Below are 27,534 nucleotides of genomic sequence, written 5' to 3'. Positions count from 1 at the left end.
CATGCTGTCCTTTAATGTGAACAGGGAATTTACGGTTATGTTTGGTTTGCAGAGATCTACAAGATTAGTTTGCTTGTATGCTGTTATTACAGAATGATAGTTCTGCCATTCCACAGTTCTCTATTCTGTGATGGTCGGAAAGCTGTTGGTCAGAATTCCTTTTTTTTACAAACTATTCTGTAGTAGTTTGATGAATTGTCTCTGTAAATGTCTAATTTATTTTTTTTTCACAGGGGCCCTTGTTGTCCTTGGCAAGTCTCATAAGTTTAGATTCAATCACCCAGCAGAAGCTGCTATCTTAAGACAAAGAAGATCGGTAAGTTCTAAAACTGTATTTTTCTCACCTAATTTTTCATCTATTTTCTTGGGTTTTTTCTTCTTAAAAGCCAGCCTGATAAAGATAATATTTCTTCTTGTCGTCATATTCACTTGCTTCATTTCCTCCATCTAATGGTCTGTAATGACACGAAACCTTTTGTGGGACACTAGCACTTCTTTCAGATGTGCTTAGCAAAAGATGATGCAGATCCCTTGAGTAATTTAGTGTTTCCTATTTCTAGTCATGACTACAGTAGGATTGAAACAAAAAGGCAGAATGCCGCAGTGAAAAGACTAGTTAAGAATCTTTCCACATCTGATAATTCTCTGAATTTTCTTTCTCTGTCATTTCACTGTCTTGAACAAGGTATACTAGAAGAAATGAAGATTTATGGGATTACATACTTAAGTATTACTGACTTTGGAAGCACTTAACTTTTACATACATCAGAAATAGATAAAATATTTCTTGGTATGTTAAGCTCAGGAACTAACTACTATAAGATATTATTTGGTTAGCTAGTTCAATAATATTTAAAAGATGAGATAATTCTTAAAATTACTAGCAGATGTAACTATGAAACCAAATTTAAGGAATATAAATTTTCTGGTTTAGGGGTTAACCATATTAGCAACTGATATTGGCAAGAATCCACCTTTTAGAATGGATTTTCATGTAGTAACATTTTATACCTTTCAATAAACTGTCCTTTTGTGCTCACTTCTGTAGTTGAGATAAGGGGCTTAACTTTTTTTTGTTTTCCTTCTTAATTTCTTGATTAATGAAACATGCAGTACATTAAAATAGAGCTGCAAAAAGAGATGTACTCAGTAACAAATACTTAGCAATTTTGCTCATTATCAAAGACTAAGCAGAAGTGTGAGATTATAAACTCACATGGGAGCTATTATGCAGCATTGCACATTGTAGTTAACAACAGTGGTATTAATGATAACTTGAAAGTTCCTGGGTTGCTGTGATTTATTTTTCTTCCTGTCTCATGTGTTTTCTAGATTAATGAAACCCCACCCACTCGGAGTTGTGGAGCTTTAGACTGGCTCAACTTAGATGGAAATTGCACCAATTCTCCACATTATGTCCTTTCTTCTCTTTACAAGTAAGTTTAAAACTGAAAAAAACAGTCAAACAAACAATTTCCCTTGCAGGATTATGTCTGAAACCAGTGACTTGGTTAGGCAAAAAGAAAGCTATATATAGAATAAGTCCCATCACGTTGTTAAGTTATCAAATAAAAATGTCCAAGGAAGTCCACTGGCCAACTGATTAAAATAGAGCATTAAGATCCCCAAGCAACAAACCTAAAAAATCATTTAGGGATGCATAATTAAGAAAATACCTCAGATGAGACTGTCAGACAACCTTAATTCAGTTCACTTGCACATCTCCATTACAGCTGTTTTGATTTACAGCTAATCTATAATTTTCACAATATTCTTACTTCAGTGCACAGAATGGACTTTTCAGAATATGATTTAACCAAGTTAATTATTACCAATTCACTTTCCCTGCTAATTTGTTGTGGACATCAGGTTCATTTGTTCATAAATTCCCTTAAGTTCAAGTCCTCATTGAGCCCTTTATCCCAGAAAGCCAATGTCATTCTCTCTTTTTTTTTTTAAACTGAAGAGTAAATAAGGCATGTATTTCTTTGAAAATGTTGAAGGGCTGCTCATACTCAGTGTTTAGTGTATGCTTTTATGACAGAGCCTTTCTAAAATGGAAAGGATTGGTATGATGAAGACTGATTAATATGTATCATAAAAATTAATTGAGATATATTCTGGTTTAGTTCAAAACAGAATATCACAGAATTAAATGTAATTAGATTCTTTCTCTTTTTTAATTCCTCTCAGCCTGGCACATTCAATTGACCTGTTAAAGGCAAGAAACAGCCATCTTTTCATTCATATCTATTGATAGTTCTGCTTCTTGCTAGTGTGGTTTTGGTGTGGTAACATACTGGGAGTCTTTTTTTTTTTTCTAGAGGAAGTATCTCATTTTTATAAGCATAAAATGTTATCTCTATTTAGAACATCTCTTCATAGTTCTAGTCAAATGGCTTCTTTCCACCTTTGATGGTGTGTTTTTATGTGTTCTCTTTAATGTATCTAATCTCTGCATTTGCTTTTCATTTGCCGCAGTGATACTTATCTATAAAAAATGTTATTTCATTTTGCTTCTTTACTGATGAACATTTTACGCATCATTGCTATATTCTCTTTGGAAAAATTACAAGGAATTTTAAAAACAAGAATTTGTCTAATAACCTTCAAAAGTAGATACTAAGGTGCTCTTTACATGGGTGTAAACATCAGATGTGGAGCTTTTTCACAGAAGTTTTTTGATGATCTTAGAAAAACCTGCAGAAATCCAGAAGCATTGTGAACAGTTTATCACAAATTTGCACTTGTTTCCCCCCTTTTTAACCTGACAAAACTGCAGAACATTTCTGATTGATTTTTTTCCAGACCATGTTGAGATAGCAGATTTGTTTGTGTTGATCAATTTTTTTAATCACTTGGACAGGATATTACAAGCATATTACACTGTTTAACATTACCCTCATGCTTAACTAGAGTGTTTCAAATGGTTACTTCAGTGAAAATGAAAAACATTATGGCATTGCATTTGCTTGATTTTTATGAATGTCCATTTCTTACAGGAATAAGCTGTCAACTATGTCTAATAATAGTAGTTTCTCACCTTACATAATACAGTGGTCTTTTTTTAACTCTTGAATAGTTATTTGGCATAGGTAAACTGAATTGATCTACTGAGTCTTCCTTTACAGTACCAAGTGAGTCTGTGTTTCTGTACAGACAAGTAGTTTTGCTCAGGGAGGGCATTGTGATTGAGACATTTAGCGTAAGATCTATATTATAAGAATAAAACAATATATGTGGTCTCTCAAATGTCCCACTCCCATGAAGAAAAGTCAATGTCAAGTACTAAAAAGTGTTGTCATGGTTTAACCCCAGACAGCAGCCAAGCCCCACATAGCTATTTGTCACCCCCCACCAGTGGGATCAGGGAGAGAATTGGAAGGGTAAGAGCCAGAAAACTCATGGGTTGAGATAAAGACAGTTTAATAGGGAAAGCAAAAGCCACACATGCAAGCAAAGCAAAACAAGGAATTAATCCACTGCTTCCCATGGGCAGGCAGGTGTTCAGCCATCTCCAGGAGAGCAGGGCCCCATCACATGTGATGGTTACTTGTGAGGTGGGTTCACCTTGGGTGAATGCCAGGTGCCCACTCAGCCGCTCTATCCCTCCCCTTCACAGCTGGACAGGGGAGAGAGTAAGGTGGAAAAAGAAAACAACACAAATAGTAGGTTGCAATAAGGCGGTTTATATTGATGCAAAAAAAAAAGAAAGCAAAAGCAGCTTGCGCACGCACAAAGCAGGAGCCAGCAGTTAATCTCTACTTCCCATAAGCAGCGATGATCGGCCACTTCTCTGAGAAGCAGGGCTCCAGCACATGTAACGGTTGTCAGCGGGCAGCCATCAGAGACAATGAGTGCCTCTGGTCCTGCTCCTTGCCTCAGCTTTTATATCTGGGTTGACATCATATGCTATGGCATATCCCCTTGGTCAGTGTGGGTCAGCTGGCCTACTTGTGTCCCCTCCCAGGATCTCACCCTCCATTGAAGAAGGAATGTTACAGTGCTGTGCTCAGCAGTAGCCAAAACATGGGTGTGTTATCAACACTCCTCTGGCTACCAATGCAGACCACAGCACTGTGAGGGCTACTATGGGGAAATAAATTCCAGCTCAGCCAGACCCACCACACTTGGGAAGACAAACACTGTCACTCTGAACATCCTCTCCTTCTTCCCTCAACTTTATATACTGAGCATTATGTCATATGGTATAGAATATCCCTTTGGTCAGTTTAGGTCACCTGCCCCAGTTGTGTCTCTTCCCAACCTCCCTTGCATCCCCAACTTCCTTGCCCAAGTGGCAGTACAAAAAGCAGAAAAGGCCTTGGCTCTGTGAAAGTTCTGCTCAACAATAACAACAACACCTCTATATTATCAACCCTGCATTCAGCACAAATCCAAAACGCAGCCCCCTACTAGCCACTATGAAGAGACTTTATGTCAACCAAAACCAGTCACAGGTTTGTCTGAGGTATTTTGCAAACTGTAATACAGGACTAAGGGGACTACGAGAGTGCTTATTTGCCCAGCAGTAAAAAGTTCACCCTAATGCAGGGTCTTGTCTCTGTCAGAAAGAGATGCTTAAAGGAAAATGTGAGAACAGGGAAAGCTCTGTGTGTGAGTGTGTGAGTGTCTTTCTCTTTGTCTCCCCTCTCACTTAATAGTTCTTGGTGTTCTCCCAGCTGCTAGCAACCTGCATCTTGGCGTCTTCCTCTACTGAAAATAACAATAACATCTTTGTGTATAGCAGGCTTCAGTTAAATTTTTTCGACTTTTTTGGAAAATATTTATGATTTCCTGGTTTTATTTTTAAAGTCAAAAATGTAGAAACTGTAAAGAAAACAAATGTTCTCCTGAACTAAGGTAAGAATATTAATGTGTCTAAATCATGCTGAAATTTTCGAACCCATTAGTTTTACATTCTCCTTCGCTACACTGATTTCCTCCGGAAGAGCTGGAAACTAGACTTCAAACTTCAATTCAAAATATTTTATCATATTGCAACACACTAAACTTCAAGCTTTAATTCAAGTTATTTCATCATATTGAAACAAGAATCTGTATGTGCAGCTGTGTTATAGGCAAGTCTCTATAACCATGTTCTTTCATAATTCTAGATTTTGTACAAATGGTTTGTATCTTTGTTGCATGTGTAACCTGCATTTAAAAGTGTGACTACAGTGGGGTTTACTCTCAACCTGCTACTAATTTGCAGCATATTAGACCCCTAAATATATTAAATTTTATATCAATAAAATAACTGTGAATACTCATTACTGTATTGAAAATGCCTTGGACAAATTGGATTCTCTTCTGCTGAGAATAAAATGGCTTAAGGGAAGAGTCAAAAAAAATAATTCCGAGCATCGAATATGGTTTGTTCATGCACAGAAGCACAGCAGCTGCACATAGAAATAATTCAGAAATTGTTTGCTTTCCATGGGTTAAAGTACTTTTTCACCAAGAACTGATAGTACTTTGCTTCCTTCTGGATTTTTACTTCAGAATATATCAACATATATGTTACAGTAATGGTTACTTAATGATATGAGTCTTATCTCCCATGCTGTCAGTATGACAATATTTTTCTCATCTGCTTTTCATGAATTGAATTACCAGTTCAACCTTTAATTGTACATTAGAATATTTTGAGAAATGAGAGAGAAAAAAAATTCTACCATTGCACACAAATATTAAAACTTTAGACATGAAAATTTCCTTGAAAAGGGATATGATTCATTTTACTCTTGGTTGCTTCCTCATACACCCTACTCAGAAGAGCCCCAACACTTGAAATTTCTGGTGTCTGCTGTCAGCTAGCAAACACACAGAAGGCTTGTGAATGGCATCAGTCATCAGATTATAATGTCACCACAAATAAGTCAATAATAAAGTCTTGCTCCTGTCATTGCCTTAACACTATACAGCATATAAATATAAACTCTGATTTTATTGTCTTACTGGTTTGAAAAAAAAAAAAAACCAAAAACAAAAAAACCCAACAGTGGAGTTGCTCCATTAGAGTCAAGTGGTATGGCAGCACACTGACTTAATTTTATCTACTTGGAACATGTTTAAACTCCCTTTTCTTGAAAATACCAACACTGTTAAACTGGGGAGAAAAAAAATCTGATACAGAATAACGCAACACAGTTATTATTATAATGTGGTATAGTTAACATGTTCAATTGATATTTTTAAAATACTCTGAGTTCTCACTGCTCTACAAAAAAAGAAATAAAAAAAATTTAAGAAATCTTTTGCATCTCTTAAAAGATCCCTCAAATATTCCATTTCACAGAGAAGTGCACTGTGTCAATTATAGAAACTCTACAACTTGCAGCAGAATCACGTATAGTGGGTTAGCAGGGGAACTAATTCTGTATATAACTGAAATTGTGATGGGAAAACCTGTGTTAGCTGAACTGGAATTGATTAAGAAAGGAGTAACCTTTACTGGAGTGTGTGGTTGTGTCTTGTACCTGTGACTCTTTGCCAGAAAGAGGTCCAATTTTGGAGATGTATTTTAAGGGATGCGTTAAATAAGTCATTGCCTTACTGTTATTTTGAGGCCTTAGGCAAAGAAAAAGAGGTTTTGTATGGAAAGGCTAAAAAAACCCACATAAAAGAAGCACAGGTGTCCTTTTTCTGTAAGCAAACCAGTTAATCAGAAATCCAAATAATACTTCACATGATGGTAATTTCTGTGGAGGGAATTAATCTACATGTACATTTCCAAAGATCCCTTATTTCTAAAGGTCTCTGACTCTGCTGGCCTTTCTGACTGATTTCTGATTCCCACCTCCTGCCCACCAATACCCAACTTTTGCTTTGAATTCTGTAAGTGGCATTCCTTCAGAATACAAGATATTCATATCTTCTTCATTCCTCTTCCCTTTGCTTTAGGGAGAAGGAGGGAGAGATTTGGGCCTCTGTGCTAGGCAGAAGCAGATGTATGATCCTGTGCAGCTGCGTGGTGCCTGCTGCTGTGTGTTGCTCTGAGGCCCTGTGGGAAGTGCCCCGGATTGGACACGTGTGGAGCTGGAGGATAGAGCAGGAGGGGGTGTGGGGAGTTGTGTGGATGTATGTTAGTAGGTAGGCTTTTAACTCTGACTTGTGATTGCTCTCAGTGTGGGATTCGCAAGGGTGCAAAATGCCTTGCCAGCATCTTTTTTTCTGCTTTGTTTTTGACTCTCCTTCTCTTGGAAAAAAGCATTTGTAAAAGAAAAATGGGATTTGAACACCAGGCAGCCAGAAAGATGGGGATGCTAACTTGACTGATGTTTTCTTTTGAAAAACTGGCACATTTCAGCTTTTACCAACAGTGATTATTTTCACTGGAGTTTCTCTCTTTGAGCCTTAAGATTTTGTTGCAGCAGGTATTCAGCCTCACCACAGAGCTATTGCTGCCATAGTTACTGGAAACTGCATTATGCTGTAGCAGCCGCCAGCCTCTGCATCAGCAGAAGTGTTTGGGGAAGAGGGGAGGAGAATTGCACAATAGCATCCCAGAGAGCTGACAACAAAACCGGCTGGAAAAAAAATGTGGATTTACAGATGGTTCATTTAGCATGCAACATGCAAACTTTGTGGAGAGGAAAATGAGATGGAAAAACACGCCAGCAGAATCGGTATAATATGAAAATTTTCTCAGTTATTTATGATTAGTTTTTAGTTTAAGGTTGGTGTCTTTTTGTTGTAATTTTACTTGCTGTTTTCAAAGGTTTATTTGGAGAAGGGGTAACTGTTGACACTTCTTGCTGCATTTGGTACATCTAGAAATCTGCATGCTTTTATGAAATTCTCTGCAGGGCTGCTTTTCTTTATATGCTGCATGCCAGAGTATGCTGGTCCTGTGAAACCAAGATTTTATGTATGTCTTGATACCTACAGAAATGAAACTGTTTCTCTTATGTTTGTCCTGAGGTTATATTAATTCCTACTAGAACTATATGGAGTGTAGATTGCTTATGAGGAAAAGCAGGAATATGAGCAATAGCAGTCTGTGCTTGATTCCTGTATCTCATAGTATTCCAGTAGTTCAAGCCTAAATTTAACAGTATAACTGATTTAACATTAAAGAAACAAGTAATCTCATCTACCTATTACAAAAATGGGCTAAATTCTTATGTTAACTGTATTGATATTCATTTTTAGTTTAATCATTCAAACATATATTACAAAAACTGATTGTTCTTTGGATTGTATATTAGGTGATTTAGTTACGAAGTGTGTGTGAATCTGTTATTTTCTTTCTGAGCCATTGTCATCTCATTTCTTAGTTTAGTCTGTCATGTTATTTCCAAACCCAGCAAGACTGTGTTGACATGACATAGCACGTTCAAAGGTAGAAAAGGAGCATTCTGACTTTATGCTCTTGGTTTCAGCAGTTTCTGTGAGAGATGGATCTGTATCCCAAACCAGACAGTCATTTTGCTCTCACAGTCAGTAGTCTCACAGCCAGAGGGAAAACATTTTCTCGCAAAAATGTATTATGTAAGTGGCTCTGCGTGAATTTTTGTTCTCTTTTTTTTCCACTCGAGAAAACTGTTGTTAAGAAGCAGCTTCAAAAAAAGAGTATTTAATGTGCAATCTGTGTATTCACATCTGTCTTTACTGCCCTGCCTGGAGTTTTTTTTGTACTATTGAAAATTAGGAGATGAAGGAAAGAGACACCAAAAGAACACCAAAACCTGCAATTCGTATATATACATTCAGCAACAGTATTTTATTACAGAAACTAACCTTACAGAGAGAGAATTGTACCAACTAGCTGCATCACCTGAACAAAAGCAGAAATAATACTGCAGTGGTTGCTGTGCTGTGTTTGTTTTTCCAAGGTTTAAAGTGAAGTATGGATATGCCTCTGTACTCTGCCTTTCTGGGGTGTAGTCATACTATGGAACTATGATTAGTAACATCAGTTTGGCCTGCATCATGTTCTGCTCTGTGTTCTAACATATATGCCTGTTGGAAAGGATCTCACAGTTTCATATTAGTTCAGCAAAAAGCCATTACCACACACATGAGGGAATATGCTAGTGCTGCCGAGAACAGCAAAGAGCACGCTTCCACGTGCATTGTCTGCATTGCTTATCTCTGATACTTTATAATGTGGGGGTGGAGTGTGGTTTCAGCAATGTTGAAAAGTATGGGAAAAGCTTGTGACCCTCTCCCAGCTGTAAACAGATGTTACCTAACCACCTCTGCAAGCATTGTTAGGTCTTTGGATTTAAATGCAACACTGAGTTGATTCATATACTTAAATGGTTTGGGTTTCAGTTTGTAAATGGTTTGAACTCTGATAAGTCAATTTTATGGAAAGATTGGCTGAGAGCTAAAAGTGGTTAGGAAGAATGAGAGACATTTTATAAGAGGAATTTTACTTTCTCTAGTTTTAGTAAACAGTTGCAGAACAAGAATTCTTTCTCTACTGTTTTACTAGCATTCTTCGCTTTTCACCCTGCTGGCAATGATTTACTCATTTCCCTAATCTCATACAGAATGGTCCTAATAATGATAAATCAATAGAAATCAGCTCTTCTGATACTTGATTTCCTGATGTTTGATAATGCTAATGGTTCCTCATCACTTCTCTTGTATGAATGTACTTTGCATCTCACTGTGTCTCACACGAAGTGACTTGCCAAAGGTCATGTGAGACCAGTAACAGATTCATATTTTTCGGCTTTTATACCATCCTAGGAATCAGAGCCTGTTAGTCAGTTATGTCTGTTAGTAGAACAGATTAAAGACTATCCCATTATCAGAGTATGCACAGAGACTCTGCTAGGTTTAGTGCACAGGCATCCAGAGGCAGTCCTCGCCTTGAAGACCTTGCAGCCCAAGTAGGTGAAAGCACAAAGGTGATGTAACTGCTTCAAAATCAAAGATCTTTTGTCTCAGATCAGTACTTTAACATTCAGAGTATATGGCTGCTCCATTACACTTCCCTTGGAACATATGGAAAATTACCTCAAGGCTGCATTGAGGGAAAGCCTCCCTCAGAGTTACCATTGAAATCATGGGAACTTTTCCTAAATGAGAACTTTCAAATTTAATACTGTGTTTGCAGAGTGGTTCCGCTTCAGCTAACCAGTCTAGCTTTAACCTCTGAGTTTGCCCCCAGTGGTTGGTGGCATTACAAATACCTGAACAGCTGGAGATTTGTAATCGCCATAGGAGCATTTCAGTGCTGCAGTGAAGTGTCAGTTCAAACCTACTTGAGCTGAATGAGAAATGAGGCATCCCATTTCTATTTCCTGGACATCAATTAAAGTTTATCTAAGAGGAAAAAAATTACAAATCACAGGGTGCTGGCATCTTTGTAGTCAAGCCAAGGACAAACAGACCTTGGAGCTCCCTTTTCTTATAATTTGTTCATATGAGTCACAAATAGGCACAAACCATTTAGCAGATCGCAGTAGCAAAGTTTGTACTCTGTTTTCACTGTGCCAGACAATTGAACAGAAGATGTTCTCCTTCAGTTACTCTAACCAGCATTACATTTACATAAACATTACAGCAAAACTGAGTTCTGTTTTCTCGTGAGTGAAAGTCACAGTAATACTGTAAATTATTGAGAATCTTAAAGGTTTTTTTGTACTGAGGCTTTCCCCCTGCTTCTTAAGAAAGTGAAATGTATGCTCAATGTAAAGGTACTCCAGGAGATTTGTAGACTTTGGCTGCTTAATTGTTTCTGTATCTGTTTTGTCTACTAAATTAGCAGACAGAATCAAGTTTTTGCTGTAGAAATGATTGCTTTGAACACATGCTCACAGCTCTAAATAGATATTTTAAATTATTCCTATGTAGCAAAGGTCAAATACTCTTTTCACACAGGTGACCTTGTATTGGTAATGATTTTGCAAACTACATGATGTTTCCAAAGGTTCCCTTTGAAATTTTATTTTGGGGTTTTTTTGACCTTCAGAGACTCTTTAGTTTTGGTACCTTTACTCCCTTTAGAAGTATAATAAATACATTGTTTACTTTATTAGTAAAATATACTCAGAACATTTTTTCAAGAGTCAAAGGTTTAATTTTCTGAGGTTATGTATAATAATGCAGTGTTTAGAAAAAAAACAACAGGCAAAGATCATATATCACCTTTATATATAATCAAACTGTAATGTTAGGAATTTCTAGATGATAGCATGTGGAGAGGTAAAATATATATTTTCAGAGAGTTATTTTAAATATTAAAATATGCTAATATTTTAGCATGGATTCTAATATTCTTAGCATGGATTATGCTAAGAATAGATACTACTTTGATTGTTACTCTGTGTGTGTGTATAAAATTTTGGCACACAGTAAGGAGACAAACATCTTGGAGGAGATTGTAAAGCAATTTTTCACAGGTTAGTCACTTTTCTGATCACAATTCTGCTCCAAATATAGAAGCAATAACCCAATATAGTCGTTGCATCCAACAGATAATTTGGTGATCAAGGTCTTCCCTTGGTGCTGCCAGACATGGTTGGTGTAATCTCAGCAACACCTGTAAATATTTCTAGGTTGGAGCTTTCTTGGTCTGAAAACAGGGCAGAATGTTTCTCATTTCTGTAAAGTGCTTTGAAGTACTTGGACGACAAATATTTTATATAGTGGTTATTAAATTTTGTAACTTATAAACACCCCTCCCCAATTTCATTTTTGTAAGACTTATAGCAAAATGAAAAGTGACAATATTTTTAAAATTCTTTTTGCTTTTATCTTTCTGGCAGTGGAATTACCTGCTTCACCACTAGAGCTTTCATGTTTGCTAGTATTTATGACACTTACATGATTGCAGCCTGCTGTGACATGCACATACACAGCTACTTTACCATAATGAGTTTTTGTCATAATACACCCTTATTAGACAAAACAATATCTTCAATGTTGTCTGTCTTTCTTTAGTAAGATGACTTGTTTTACTACAAATAATATTTGTTTCTGGTTTTAATTCACCGTCAACATTTATAACAGCAGAGAAATAAATGCTGTGCGTGAAGAGTACAAGCAGAAACTGAGAGACCAGGAAGCTTTCCACAGAACACAGATTCAACGACAGCAGCTGTATGTTGAGGATTTAAAACAACAGATTCTGAGAGGACAGATCAAAGCAGAGCGGGAACTAGAAAATGACCAAGCACTAATCAACCAGCAAATCCAAGAAAGTGGGTACCTGCCTCTTCCCCTCCCTCAGTGTCCTTCCATTACTGCATACTTTTATCCTCTCAATGTTTTTGTCCTAGTGCTGCTTTATTTTATGGTGGAACTTTTATAACAGCTTATTACTAGTTTTCTCTTACAATTGCCTTTCCCTTGAGAACAGTTACTAAGCTCTCATTACCAGGGCTAAAGGGCTTCCTTCACAGTGCTCCAGCAGCACTGTTTAATTAGCTCTGCAGGTCACTGCTGGGAGAGAAAGCACCAACTACTCCCCCTGTGGCATTGAGCCTCTTCTCTTCTGGGCTGATCCCCATCCTGCCTCCCTGCAGTTTTGCTCTGCTCACATCTGTAGTGCAACTCTGCCATGTTTATTCCAAAGCTGGATCAAAAAAAGAGACTCATGCTTTGGTTCAGATAGGAGTTGTTTCTAGGAAGTTCTACGGTGTGTGCAAAAGTCCTAAAGGCTACAACAGTGATCAGATTTTAAATGGCAAATAGCTATGTCAGAAGGTGAAGCCACAGCATGTTTTAGAGGTATTTTTTAGTGTCAGTGGCTTCTGGCCCCCAGAGGTGCTACTTTGTATGCAGGCAGCCATATTCAGCAAGATGCTTTGGGAGAGGTTGGGCTTCTCCTTAATGAGTTTATAGACTGATTTGGGAACATTTTCAACCTTGAGATGTTTTTGATCACTGAAATTGAGTGGTTATAGTGTTCCCTACTTTGTCTTCTAGTGAATGATTTGATCCAAGTTTCTTGATAAGCCAAGGGTACCTATATAAAGGCATCATTTCTACCTGGCAAAATCTGCTATTTGCTCCTGGAAGAAGAAAACTTTTGTGAATTTTTGGCGGTGTCTCAGACCAAAACTTATGCAGTCAGCTATCTTTTAATTATGCCAACCACAATGAAGAAAGCAAATTGTTTTGATGGGATACAGCAGCATATGCACAGAGAACAGGAGAGTTCCCCCAAAATACCTTTATTTTGTGGCTCTGCAGACTTGTTCTCTGCTTCCCTTTAGTTCTTCTGGTTTTGCTGTGTTTGCACAAAGCATAGCCAGGCAGGTAGTTTTTGCCAGCCAAATACAATTCTTCACTTGGCAACCCACCAAAGTTCTTCACCTTTTCTGTGTCTTCTGTGGCTCAGCTCCTGACAGAGGCAAGTTTGTGAGCAGAGATTAAGTAGCATCTTAGAACTTGCAGGTCTTTTGCAGGGAAACTGAACTGCCAAATATTCTGCTTGCTAAAACATGCTAAAGAGGACACATCTGGAAATAGAAAGTTGAGGAAAAAAGGCTTTGTATGTAAAAATTAAAAGTGTTATTAAGAAAAATTAACTAACATAATGACTAAAATGCTTCCTTTTTATCCATAGATTAACCATTGAGCTAGAATTCCTACTTCTGTGCATGTGCTCTGTGTAGACTGGCCAACATAAACAGAACAGGAGACTTACTGTGGTAGGGATCACTAATGAATTATGTTTAATAAGATGAGTAGTCACCAAGCAAGTGATGATGACAATGTCTATGCACTAGTGATTTCTTATGTTAGGGAAACTTCTAGAGCCCAAAATTCTCCCTTGCAACTTAGCTGTGCAGAGCTGCAGGTAGCCCTCATTCATCACATCAGACTTAAATACCTCTTAATTCCTACACCCCTGCATAAGCAACAAAAAGTTGCAGTAAAGGACTGCACATTGAAAAGTGCACAGAATTGAACGCAGGTCTTTTCATGCTTCTGCTGTATTTTAACAACAAAATTGAGGTGATGTTTGAGTGTAATCGTTGAGAAATTGAATGTGTTCTACTTTTTACTCACAAACAATGTCTTATCCACCAGTCTCCTTATCTGTACTGCCAACCCCCTACTCATACCCTGCAGTTGCTACCGAAGTCCTTAACCCAATGGAGAGGCTTTCAGTTATCAATTAAGTAGAGCAATGATACATTTTCCTTTAAATGGTTTGCCAAGTTTCCACTCTACATGCATAGAAATTCTGTTCTCAAATGATCTCTTGAGGCTGATTAAATAAAGAAACAAGGTAGTAACAAATAAAGTTTTTCCTATGATTTTTACTTTCTTGTAATCTTTGTTTTGTTTACAGACCAGCAGTGGCTTATAAATGAGAATAAACGTCTGGCTGCCCTTCAGCAGCAGCAGAGGGAGTTTGCAGTGCAAACAGAGCCTACGCTGTATGCAGAGGCTGAGGTGCAGAGTAACACCGGGGTGGAAATCTGCCTTTCCCTGTTACAACAGAACAAGAAGAGACTGGTGCAGCTGGAGCTTTTGCGAAGACACTCCTTAAAAAAGGCTGAAAGAAACATAAGGCGGAAAAAGGTTAAATTCCAACTGGAAAGGATAGTCAAGAAGCAGAAGTTACTGGAAGCCAAGCAAAACCTAGAGCAGCTGGAAGCTAGCTGCTGGCTCAGTGAAGAGTGTGTGAAACAATCCCAAGTCCTAAATGAAAATATTACTGTATGGTCCTCTTTGGATCACCAATTGCAAAAGAGATGGAAGTCATTGGGTTCAAGTTCCTTGCAGCACAGGCAGCATTTGTTCTGTAACACACATCTGCCCCAGGTACCCAGGTAAGTTAACATCTGCCAATTCCTCTGAACTTTCAAAAGTAATGTAAATTCAAGGTATTTTCAGTGGCCACCTATAATCCCAAATGCCTTTCAATGTATTGAAACAATCCCAAAACCTGCAATATCAGTGAACCTACTATACTGTACATCCCACTGGAGCAGTTTGTCCTTTTCCATTGAGTTTGTACTGTGCATTCCCTATTTACGCCTTTGACATATCTTTCTCAATGTTTTTTACATTCCTCTCTCAAGCCTTTCTGCACTTTTTACCTCTTTGGGAATGCTTTCCAAACTGGCTTAACTCTTGTTATTGAGCTTTGCTCAGGCTGTTGGAAAATACTAATTTCTGCATCATTTTATCTTGATTCAGATCAAACTCTTTCTTCAGAATATTGGTATCTTTGGGGTGATTATGGATTGGGCTTTTACACTGGCCAGCCTTTCTCAAGCTAACTAAAGATCTCTATGCAATGCTAAAAAGTTGTGGTGCTAGGGTGCTTATCACAGCATGGTCCTTTGCTGTTTCTACAGCAGGAAATACTAAACTCTGCTAGGTGGATTTCTGTGACTTAGAACTATCCTTTATGTTTAATTAATGTTTGCAGCTACTTGAGCCTACAGAGACTCAATACCAAGCTATACATAGCATCGAGCTATTCCTTTGCATGCAGAGCATATTCAGGATAGCAAGGAGATTGTATTGCTACTGACAGAATTTAATTTTTTTTTATTCCCTGCTAGAATTTGCTTTTGAAAGGCATTAAGGTTGTTGCTTCGTGAATTGTTACTCTTAACTACATTACTGAGGTGGAAATGTTGTTAAATACATTATTCAAGCATGGATTGGATTTTATTTCTTCTTTATTTCCACAGCTGTTTGCTGAAGAGGGAGCCTCTCTCAAAGTTATCTACCTCACCAAATATTGATCAATACTGTGAAGGCAGTACAACGGGGAGGTTGTCACCTGTAGAATACCTTTACAGAAGTCGTGAAGACATTTCTGAGAGTGATGACCTTAATGATGACAAGGGGATCTCCTTTTCAGTCCAGAGGCAGCTAACTGAAAAACAAAAACCATCTTCAATTGGAAATAAAAAAGTAGCAGAAAAAGACTCTAATGATTCAGCTATCATGGCTTGTATCAATAAAAATTATCAAAAAATTGCAAAGTTGGACGACAATCCAGGGCAAGCTGGATCTCAAAACCAGACCTCTAAAGACTCCTCTCCTGATCTTTTTAAGGAGAAAGATGAGCCTAAAACCTTTATTACAGGGACAAGAATGACAAAATCAAAGGTGCTAGGAGATTTAAGTCAGCCTGCAAGTAGCAATCTAGCACAAAATAGAGCTCAGGTATCCAATAAAAAGATTAGAATGGATATCAATGGAAAAGGCCACAGGTCTTCTCCAGAAAACTTTCCTAAACAAATGAAGAAAATTGTGTATGGAAACCCATCGGTGCATCTAAACCAAACTGTCATGAGCTGGAGGACAGAGCCAAATTCAGCCTTGCCAAGTCATGAGAAATCACCAGTGGAACAGAAAGAATTTCTGATGGCAGCCACATCAGTAGGAAACCTGACTAAGGTGAACTCACAGGCACCACTCTCTTATATTGAAAAAAAGTGGCACAGTGCTGAGAAGCTAAGTGCTGGAGTGTCCAAAACAGCCACAGATGTGCTGGGGAACTGGCAAGAGGATGACGAAAATGAGATTTCTGATACTGACAGTTCCTATTCTGTAGATTCTCTCTCCTGCACTTATGCAAAAGCTTTCCCAGAGAAACTGAAACAAGAAGATTTTGACAGAAATAAATGTCCTGCCAACCCAGAAGATTCTGAGAGTGATGACAGTCAAATGTCACAAGACTCTCTGGTAGAAAAGGAAAATAAAGCAAAAAAGCAAAATGCAAGCCAATTTCACAAGTTAAAGATCCATCATGAGCCAGCTAAGCTTTACAGAAGCAGAACTGAGCACCATATTTCATCTTTTGTGACATCATATGCATCTCGTAGGAACCTGGTAAAGGCTGAAAGAAGCTTTTCTCTGGATAGTTTAGCTGATGGAGAAGAGATGCCAGCAGAAGATCTGGTAGAAGAATCCAAATCTGATTCATCTGATGAAGTGCCAACAGAGATTTTCTGGAAGTTACAAACTCCTAGATTACCAGCTATACAGATTGAAGAAGACCACGAGTCCAAGACTTTCAACAGAGATACAGAAGGAACAAGTTATGATCTGAAGCTGAGCAGTTCCTTTTATTTGGACACTAAGCCACAGCCTGCTTTCAGTAATGCTTGCAAGCAGTTGCTGAAGGGGACAAAAGTCTCCTTTGCAGAACAAGAAAAGTGTCTTGATAAAAGACTGTATTATGCAAGTGAAAATCCTTTGCTTACTAATGATGCTTGGCCTTCCTGTGACACAAAGGTTGACATCAGCAGCCCCAGAATAACAGCACCTTCTTCCCATGAAAATTTGGAATTTCAGAAAGCTCATCTGTGTTCTTTGAGCAAACCAGACCTTTGGCTGAAGAAAGATGATCTAAAGCAGTCAGCTGCTGAAGTTTCTTTTGTTTCTGGTTCTAAGCAGATTCACAGCATTACTCACTTATCACATCGTGTAAATGAAATAAACTCAGTTTTCTCCTCTGACACATCGGAAGTACCTTTACCTGAAACAACAACTGCAAGCAGAGTTTCTGAGAGTGGATCATTAAATAAGATTCTTAAAGAATGGACAAACTCTAACGAAAATTCATCCTTGGAATCTCAAAATGTTATGTCCTCATTTGTTAGCTCAGTAGGACCAAGTTCTTCTTTTGTTCCTACTTCAGCAAAACATGATTATTTTAAACATTCAAGGTCATGTCATCCTGAACAAGAACAACTGGATGAATTATCTACTTACAGGTCTACCGCTGAATGTACACAAACATTCAGCTGTTTGGAAAGCAGCTCCACTGCAGACTGCTTGTCACTGGTATCTAGGAAAGAGGAGGATTCTCTCCCCACAACTCATCCAGAGCTGCCAAAAGATCACACTCTGCAAAAAACACCTTTTGTCTCCGTGTTGCCTGTGCAAACTGTGGAGCAGAGGAATGTCTGTTTAGATGCAGATTTAGAAGATGATTTCTTGAGAACTTTTTCAAAAGATGAGCTTGACAATGACTATAATAACTTGATGGCAAAATCAAGTGTGACAGATTCAGGCAGGGGAAGTGCATCTGTCAGTGCATCTGCTGCTGAATCTTCTATGGGACTTGCTCATAATATGACCTCAACACAGACATCTGCAGTAAAACACATCCAATTTGGAAACCATGGGCAGCTTTCACCACTACAAAAAATACCAACATGTTGTGATGAAGGTTTCTTTCTCAGTGACTTAGCAAATAAGAACTGCTCTCTAGTAAGCAGCTATGAGTTTCAGACACTGGCTGGACATGGAGCAGAATCAACTGTTACAGAACGTCTCCTCAGGTCTGGGGAGAGTAATTTGGAAACAATGCAAGAAACAGATTATGAACAAATATCTGCAGAAGACATAACAACAGAGACAGATTTTTCCTCACAGGAGACAACATATCGATGTCACCCTTTAGCTGTTGCTGCCAGTGCAAGTTACGGCCAATCTGCAACACCAGTAGAGATGTCTGAGAAAGAGATAATGTGTATGGAAACAAGCACAGATAGTTTGGCAGAGGTTGTGCCAGAGGTGCCTTCATTCATAGGTCACAAAGAATACGAATCCAAGGATGAAGACTTGTCTTCACTGAATCATTATGAATTCAAACACAAACCTGTTTCAAAGGATTACTCCCACGAGTGTGCTCTAGCAGACAGTCAGGCAAGTTGCTTATCCCAGCAAATTTTAGAAAAGTCTACATTGTGCACTGATAATATAAGAGAAGAAAGCAGTGAAAGCAAAAAACACAATGCCTTGAATTCTCAGACTGTAGTTCAGAAAGAATTTTCATCCAAATACGAAAACTTAGTGGTAAATGAAGTAAGTTATTTCATAGTGAATGTAAATGGGAAAGACACTAAGTCCTTTCCTGCTGCTATTTGTGAGACTACAAATGATTTTCTCCCAGAATCTAATTCAAGCATATTTTACAAAACTTCAATGAAAACTAGTCTTTTTCAAAGTGCATGTGAGACTGAAAATTATGATAAACTGTTGGAGCATGTCACAATGGTGAAAGGAGATTGTAATGCTACATCTAGTCTTACTGTGGAAGTCAATGCCACAGAAAGTTGTTCTGATGTATGTTCTGGCTGCCTTTGCACAACATGCTCTTCAAAATCAACCGAGCAGAAAAACAGTACACGTAAGACAACTGACGTTTCTGTGGAATTTGATGCCACCATTGTCTTGGAAACAGAAACAGAGAACAAATCTTTACTGGAATCAAGAAAAGAGAAAGAAGCCTTTTTTGAAAATGATTGCCCCAAGGACATCTTTCTTGTTGAAGATGATGTAAATTCAGAGTTGGGAAGGGTATTTGAATGCAACGCAAAAGCATTGGCTACCATTTCTCAAGAAGAGAGTTCATATATAAATAAAGAATCCAAATTTTTAAGAAACTTAGAAACTGATCCAGAAGAAACCATAGCTCCTTATCAGAATACAGAGGCAAACAGTGATGCAGAAATAATTAACCAATTAACCGGTAGTGCAATCAACTTAGAAAAAAATATATTGGAAATTAAACCCAGACAGATTGAAAGTTTACCTGACAATCCAGAAGCCAAAGTCCAAAGTGTAACTGAAGACAGCAGTGGAAAGGATTTTAAAGACATTAGTGTATCTCAGAATCCAAAGAAACCTACTGATATTGTAGCTTGTGAAGTTCAATGTGAGTTTAATACAAATCTGTGCCTGATGCATGAAGAAGTGGACAAAGGCAAACTGCAGGAAGCCAGCACTGAGGTAGAACATACTCAGGAATCAAAAGCACTCCTGCATTCTGGCAGCCAACTTGAAACAAACAGCTTTTGCCAAAGAGAAAAAAGTGAGAAAACAGTAATAGGTATTTATTCACCAGAGTTTTCTGTTGCTCCCAAAACCACTCCTTCAGCTGCGTGTTCCCACACAACAGATATTGCTCAGAATATTTCAGGGTTCCTTGATACTTGCGAGGGGCTTGTACAGACAAATAGAACAACAGAAAATGTAGCTGCAGCTGTACTAATCACAAGGAGGCAAGCAAATATTTTAGAAAAACTTGAAAATGAGGAACAAATAAGTTCTAACAATTCAATTGAGTATTGTGTACCAAACTGTTTGCCCCAGGAAGACAAAGTTAATGAATGTGAAATGACTGGGAGTGAAAAAGAAATTACTGTGACATACACCAAGGAGCTAGTTATTACAAGGCAAGAAGACATATGCACAGATGAAAATGTTTTATTTACTGAACAGTTTCCAGCTTTGCATCAGATATATTGTGACAGAGATGACAAAGAGGAAAGTTTAAATCAGTTTAAGATCCCTGAAAGATACCTGACAGCTTCAGAACTAGAACAGAATATACTGTTAGAGGATGATTCAAGATACCATGATCCTACTGAAATGAGTGAAGATGGTGACTCAGCAGACTCTGTTACAGGAATAACATGTCCTGAGACAGGAAATGTAGTTGATTCATGTGAATATTCAGTTGATGATAGTGCTGGTAACAACCAATATAGAATTGAACAAAAATCTACAAGTCTCGACAGACATACATATACGAGTTGTGTTATGCGATCTCCTGAGCACAGCATTTCAGAAAACTTGAATGTAGGTATTGTTAGAAAAAGACCTGATATTTGTGAGCTGGATCCAGTAGGCTCTAGAGTTGAGGAGGAGAAAGTGCTTTTGGTGAAGCTAGTACAAATGGCCAAATCAGACAAAAAAAAGCAGATGTTTATAGAAAACACAGAGGAGGTAGAACTGATCTTTTTACAAAACCCAGATGAACTATTCCCCGAAAACAAAGATAGCTACCAAAAGACACATGATGACAGCAGATTAAATGAAATCTTAAGAGAAAGCCAGTGGGTGTCTACCAGCTTTTCTAGAAAGAACGAAGACATCAGCAAGCAACAAAATCCATCAGCAACACTGATGTCTACAGAAAAAAACCAAGAACTTCAAGACTCCCCATGCCTGTCTGTAAATCACGTTTTATATCTTGGAGGAAGTGATGATTCCCATCTTGTTCAAGATGTTCCCACTCCACCGAAAGGACATACAAAATCATCTAACAGCAGTCTTGGAACTGGAGGTGTTCTACCTTACTATGAAACATTAATGGAGAGTGAAGTTGGTGTCCATACATCTGTTACAGGCAACAAAATGGGAGAAGACAAACATCTTCCAGATAAAATGCAAAGTAAGAGTGTAGCTTTTTCACAAATCACGACCACACAGGAGAGGCAGGAGGAAGAATTGTTTGTAGTTAAAAATGCACCTGATTATGCCATATCTGCACAACATGTCAATGAGAGCAACTCTTTCACTCCCTACAGTGCAGGTGGTCCTGAACCTGAAACTTTTGTACTTCAGCAAACAGCCAAAGGAAACTCATTTTCCTTGGAAATATTAGATTCTTCTGAAGATATTATTCAGGATGTTAACAATGCTCATGAAGAACACAGTATGGATTTAATGGTTAATAAACTATTAAATGACTGTCTTAATTCCAGGGAAGATACAGCTCAGGAGGAAAAGGATACCGTTGTGCCTGATTCACTGCTCTTGGATAAATCAAACCTGCTTTCTTCTTCAGAGAAAGAAGTGATGGAAGACATAGGGATGGGGAAAATGCATTCTTTACTAGAAATCTCTACACCAAAAATCTTTCACAATATTAATACAACTCAGGTAGTAGTTCAGTCAGGGAGTTCATCACTGCATGATGAGAAGGAGAAATTTTTAAACACAAGCTATCCTACAGCAAACAGTAAAACTGAAAATGCCAAGTTTCCTGGTGTAGCTGGATATCAGCATGAGCCTGGAAAAAATCAGGAGCATGAGACTTCTGAAGAGTGCTGCATAGACCAATCAGGCAATGCTGTTTCTGAGAATGCTTCAGCCCTTTCAGAGGGCCTAAACAAGTCTCCAAGGGAAAATTCACATTATAGTAAAGAGTTTCTAAATTATAATAGGAACTTGGGTGCTTCTGAACATTCTCCTGGTCTTCTGAATTGTCCAGCATCATCTGCAGGTAGTTTGATTGCCAGCAATGGAGACAAAACTGAAAATGATGCTATTCTCTCTGAAGAAACAAAATACTTTGAAAGTGAATCAACTGATTTAAATGTGTTTGTAACTTCTCCTGGTGTTTCTCAAAAAGGAGATGAAAAGGAAGATAATTCTGCAGTGGCAGAGGTCACATATGCTCAGAATAATAAACTCCCTGAAAAAGTGGGAGCAAATCAAAAGGAGAAAATTATTCAAGGTTATTTCCAGAATTGCAATGACATAAAAGAAAATAAAGTTCATGAGTACTCAGAACACAGCAGTAACACTAATGGTGTGACCATACCAGAATCAGGCTTGCTTGCTTCCCAGAGCCAAGGGCAGACTGGCAGTAATGAATCAAAGTCTCTTTCATCCTACTCAACAGAAGAAACTCCAAAAGATACACCATTTCAAAGCTCCAAGAACTTCAGTGCTTTCAGCACATCTTGTTTACTTGAGGACTCAAAATCTCTAATATTTAGTCAGCTTGAGGACTCACTCCAGGATACTTTTTTGACTGAGAAAGTGACCTCCAGTTCTGCAGACATGTGCTCTGTGAAAGAAGATCTTCCCCAAGCATTTGCAAGTGTCAATTACCCATCCTCAGCGGCATTTTCAGAATCTTCTTTAACTGCAGATATAGGCCATGGTGAAACTGGCACATATGATATTCCACATTTAAACGTATCGAAGCATTCTCCATTTGCTGTTTTTCAAATACAAGACACTCAGTCTGATAAGGCTGTTGTATTTGATGACCCAGTATGTGCTTCAAGAAGTATTTTATTTTCTGTTGCAAAAGAAAATAGGCATTGTCCAGTGTCAGAAACAGAGTGTAGTTCATGTAAAAATTCCGCCGTGGATGTGGAACCTGTGTATGGAAGTAATCGTAAAAAAATCGACAATGATACAAAAGTTGATCAACATCACTGGGATAAGGTTCTACCACAAGAAGCTTGCACAGAACACACTGAAAAAATATTAAGTGATAATCCTCTTTTATTACCATCGTTACCTTTTTGGGATACTGAAAGGGCAATTCTTGTTAAGGAGGGACAAATGAGAAATATCCTTAACAGAAATGAGGAAGAATTGCATTCAAATACTGAGGCTGAACATCTTGCAGTAAAGACAGAGCAAACAAAAACATTAAGTAGAGAACCTGCTGAAAAGCAAACTAATGTATCCTCAAATTCTTCAAATGAATTAATAGGCTCAAAAGTTACAGCGTTTGAAAATCTGTATCCAGGAGATGTTGCAGTGGATCCTGAATACGCCTGCAGTTCAGTTAGTCCAGCATATCTCATACACAGCAGAAGCGCTGATCCCAGGCACCTGTATGACACTGTCTTGGGATTTGAAAGAAACCCTGCAGATCTGCAAGATAATTGTCAGTATGTGCCTACAGGTGAACAGACAGAACATGTACCAAATAGAACAAATCCAGGGAGTAGAAAAGAGATTTTACTTTGCAAAAGTAATACAGGTTCAAGTGTTGGTAGCCCTGCTGATGATGCTGATGTAGACAATTGTTCAACAACTGGAGACACTATAACGAGGAATAAAACTGCAAAATCAGAAAGACCAAAGTTTTCTGTAATAAGTAATGAAACTACCTCCATAAAGTTTTTGCCAGAAAACCATGATTTGCCTCCTCAAGAATCTAAAGTGGTGCAACTTAGGAGCAAAAGATCATATTCTACTACACGGAATACAAAGAGCTGTAAACAAAGTGAACACAGACCTTATTTACAAAGTCACAGAGTATCAGCCCCAGCTATTGCTGTTTTCTCTGATACAGAATATACTTTGGAAGCTTCATCTAAGGCAGATCCTTTGTTGTATTCTGCATCTAAATCACTACAAGATTTAAATATGAGTGTAGAACCTCCATCACCAACTGAAGATGATCTTTATGGAATTGAAAGATTTTCAAAGCAGGAATCAAAGAACTTTCTAAAGGTTAAATTTAAACCCAGATTTCAGCAAAGAATGACACAAACTAAGAAGTTTGCAAACTGTGATCCCAAAAATTTACAAAATTTTGCAGGAAGAAGCCAAAGCAGCCAGTCTTTAAAAGACTGCACTACTCAATCTCCATCATGCTTACTGCCCACAGCTCACAGATCTCTGGGTGCAGAAGTAAATGTCCATTCAAAGAGTAATTCTGTAGCTCAGTGTAGTGAAGGGAAAGGTGAAGAAGGTGGATACCAGCCAGATTTAATTTTGCAAGACAATAAAGATGTAATCCACTTTAGTTCAAGTGATATCAACCCATATATTCACTCATGGCAACAAGATGGATCATGCAAGATTGGCTGGAAACAGTATGTTTTTGGAAGTGCAAGTGATGTCTCTTGCAATCAAATTCCTTTAAATATAGAAAATCGTAAAGTTATGAGATGTTCCAGTGCAGACAATGGATTGAATTCTCAAAATTCTCCTTTTCATTCTCATCTAAGTTCATATGCTACAGCAAAAGTTTTATCAAGCACTTTAAGTAGCATTGAAGGTCTTCAAAGATGGGACAGTGTCAGACAAGACTTTCAATCTGCATATTCGAGTGACAGTACCAAGCAGTATAGCAACATATCCAGTGAAACACTGGAAAGTAATTCAGAAAATAACACTGCTGAATTTGAGAATCCTTCTGCACAACCTGGTAACTCTTCAATGCAGGTTGATGAAATTGTACTATTATATCCTTCTGAGACTGAAAGGTCTTCTAAAAAAATACCAGGGATTACATGTGAGCAGGGAACACAAACAGCAACTACAGGAAGGTATAAAAGGCAGAGAAGACATCAGAGAAGCTATACAGATGTTTCTGCAAAAAAGGAGGAAAGAAACAGAGATTTATTTCTTCAACCTTCTTGGACAAGCATGCAGAACCTGTCCATGCATCTATCACAGCTTCTGCAGAACACTTCTGAGTTGTTGGGAAACCTCTCCCAACAGAGTATTATAGATAATGAGCAGAATGCCACAATCAACCAAAGAGGAACTGAAGATGCTGTAAAGGCTACTAGATCAGATAGCTGCACTCAGACTACAGCAGATATAGGCACTCAAACTGAGACTTTGGAAGAACCTCAAAGCAAACATGAAGAAAAACAAGTGGAGGCAAAAATGGAAAATGAATTGAGGGCAGCTCAGGCAGTAAACAACTGTAAAGAAATTGGTGCAGATACAGTAGGAAAGATTCCCGAAAGGAAAGAGGAAGTGCTCTCTCTTGAAGAAAGAACAAAAGAACAAACAGGGATGAAAAGTCTGGGCAATCCTGACTTCCATGACAGTCTTGACAGCATTTTGGAAGATTCCTTTATGCATCTGCCTCTTTTACCCAGAACCTCCGCTCCTATCTTACATTTTCAAAAACCATTGTTTAATGCAAAGCAGAAGGATACTTTCACTAGTGCCAGAGTTTCATCTCTCACATCATCTTTGCCAAGCTCAGGGCAAGATGATTCTTCGTGCACTGTAGTTAGCAGCCCTACTAATAGCACCTCTTACTCTCCAACATCTTACGCTCAAGATAAAAGAAGTGTCAATGAAACAGAGGCTCCAGCAGAAAGAAAATTTTGTTACAAAAATACCCTGCTAGTAGATAGGGCCTCTTCCCCTATTCTTACTCTTAGTGCTAGTCCCAACAGCCAGACTGCTTTTAGCAAGTCTGTCTGCCCTATTAAGGAACGTCTTGGATATTCCAGTGTTGCTTCAAGTCCCCTTCACAACCAGAGAAAGCAGAGGGCAGGTCCACAGTCCAGCATGCACCCTCATGTAGACAATTTTTCACAGACAGAAACAGAGAGTGATTCAAGCGCTTCTAGAGAACATAAGGGCATAAGAAAGAAATCCGGAAGTTTCTCAGGTAAGAAAGCAGCCAATGAGCTTTTAGGACAGGATGATTCAAAAGACTTGGAGCAACAGCACAGACTGATGGTTGACACCCACACTACCATTTGTGCAAAGCGGCTGTATCACTCTAGCAGTACGTTGGAGGTGTCGGACCACAGTGAAGTTGTAACAGGTGATGTCAGAGACCACGGTTCACTGGCACATTCGCTTCGTTGTATGTATGTTACAAGGGGAGGAAGAGGTTCTTCAGCTGGAATCGGACATGAAAAGTACATTGAGAATTCTGATACTGCTTTGATTCATAACTACTCATCTCCAAATGCTGATTTATTTTTTAATCAAAAAATTAGTGCCACTTGTTCAAGTAAGACAAATGCTGGCACATCCTCAGAACCTGTGGTAGAAGCATCTTCTCTACAATTTCATGATTTCTTCTGGAGGAATGAAAACAACTGCCCTCCCGCACTCTCTGATGTGAGTGATGTGCAAACTTCCTTCCGAGATGACAATACAGGTTTTGTCACTGAAAGTGAATGTGACACTGAAATTCCTCTCAACAAAAATAGTACTTTTGCAAAGCCATACAGGCCTCGGAGCTACAGTCTTCGTGACTTACCCATACACAATAAATTTAGCAACTGGTGTGGTGTTAAGGGCAGCCCTCCTCCATCGTTACTCAACTTGAGTGGCAGTGTGACCGATTTACGAAGTCAGGCAGAAAAGATGACTAAAAGCACACATGCAACAGAAATGGAAGGGAAATCTCAGCCCTGTGACAGCAGGAGCAGAGAGATTGAGAGACTTCAGAGAGAGCGTGCCCAGATCATGTCTGGCATTCACCTGGATCTGCATCAGCACCCCCTCACAGTGGAACTGACCGAAGCAAAACTCAATTATGGCATTGGGGAAACAGATGCCCTGCTGAGGGTCCTTCAGAGTGGAAATGCAGATGATACAGTGGCAATTCCAGTGAAACAGCAACTTTATGAAAGGTAAACTGCTTAAAATAGTGTTGTATTAATTATTTTGAATCCACTTCATGCAACTTAAATAGCATTTAGTAATGAGCACTTAATCACTTTGAGTGAAGTAAATGTGAAGAGATATAGTATTAAGCTTATTTTATAAACCTTTAAGTAATGCATTTAAGACAAAATTTTGGGGTTACTTCAAGAAAACAGGGAAAAGCATAAGATTAGATGTAATTCGAAACTCGTGCCACTCCACTCTTAAAATTTCTAGTAGCTGTAAGCATTTTCATGTGTACCTGGTGATCATGGGAATATATTTCATTGATTTATTGCAATGTAAAATAATTGATACATCCTATTTATGGGGATATCTCATTCATTCTTCTGTGAATAAATGCTGCAGTATGAATAAACCAAATAAAATTTAAACCCCCATACATATGCAAAATAAATCATTTAAATCAAGATCCTTGATTCTTGCAATTGATTGTAGAATTCAGGTTAGGAAACGGTTGAAACAAAAAATTTACCAGCTTCCACATTAATCTCCATCCTCAATTTGTCTCTCAGCCATTACCAACAGTAACCAAGACCCTCTTGTGCATTTCCTGGTGTTAGAAAAGCAGGTTTAGAATTTCTGCATCATCTGTCAACATGTGGACAAAGGAGTATTAGATGGTATTAGATTCTTATAAATTTTTACATTACAAAGCTACCTAATATT

The 27,534-nt window shown here is 38.2% G+C and overlaps 1 protein-coding gene across 1 annotated transcript in view; it reads left to right on the top strand.

Moving 5' to 3' along the window:
- Positions 1-27,534, top strand: part of STARD9 (StAR related lipid transfer domain containing 9) — a 100,212-nt gene that overhangs the window by 63,819 nt on the left and 8,859 nt on the right. Inside the window, exons 19-24 of the mRNA XM_027641796.1 lie at positions 234-316; positions 1,333-1,436; positions 4,816-4,863; positions 11,974-12,164; positions 14,267-14,750; positions 15,624-26,831. Coding sequence (XP_027497597.1) covers positions 234-316; positions 1,333-1,436; positions 4,816-4,863; positions 11,974-12,164; positions 14,267-14,750; positions 15,624-26,831 — 12,118 coding nt within the window. The remainder of the gene's footprint in view (positions 1-233; positions 317-1,332; positions 1,437-4,815; positions 4,864-11,973; positions 12,165-14,266; positions 14,751-15,623; positions 26,832-27,534) is intronic.

Source organism: Corapipo altera, unplaced genomic scaffold (assembly GCF_003945725.1).
Source record: "Corapipo altera isolate COAL_440 unplaced genomic scaffold, ASM394572v1 23b, whole genome shotgun sequence".
NCBI classification, from domain to species: Eukaryota; Metazoa; Chordata; class Aves; order Passeriformes; family Pipridae; genus Corapipo; species Corapipo altera.
This window is presented reverse-complemented; position numbering and strand designations above follow the sequence as displayed.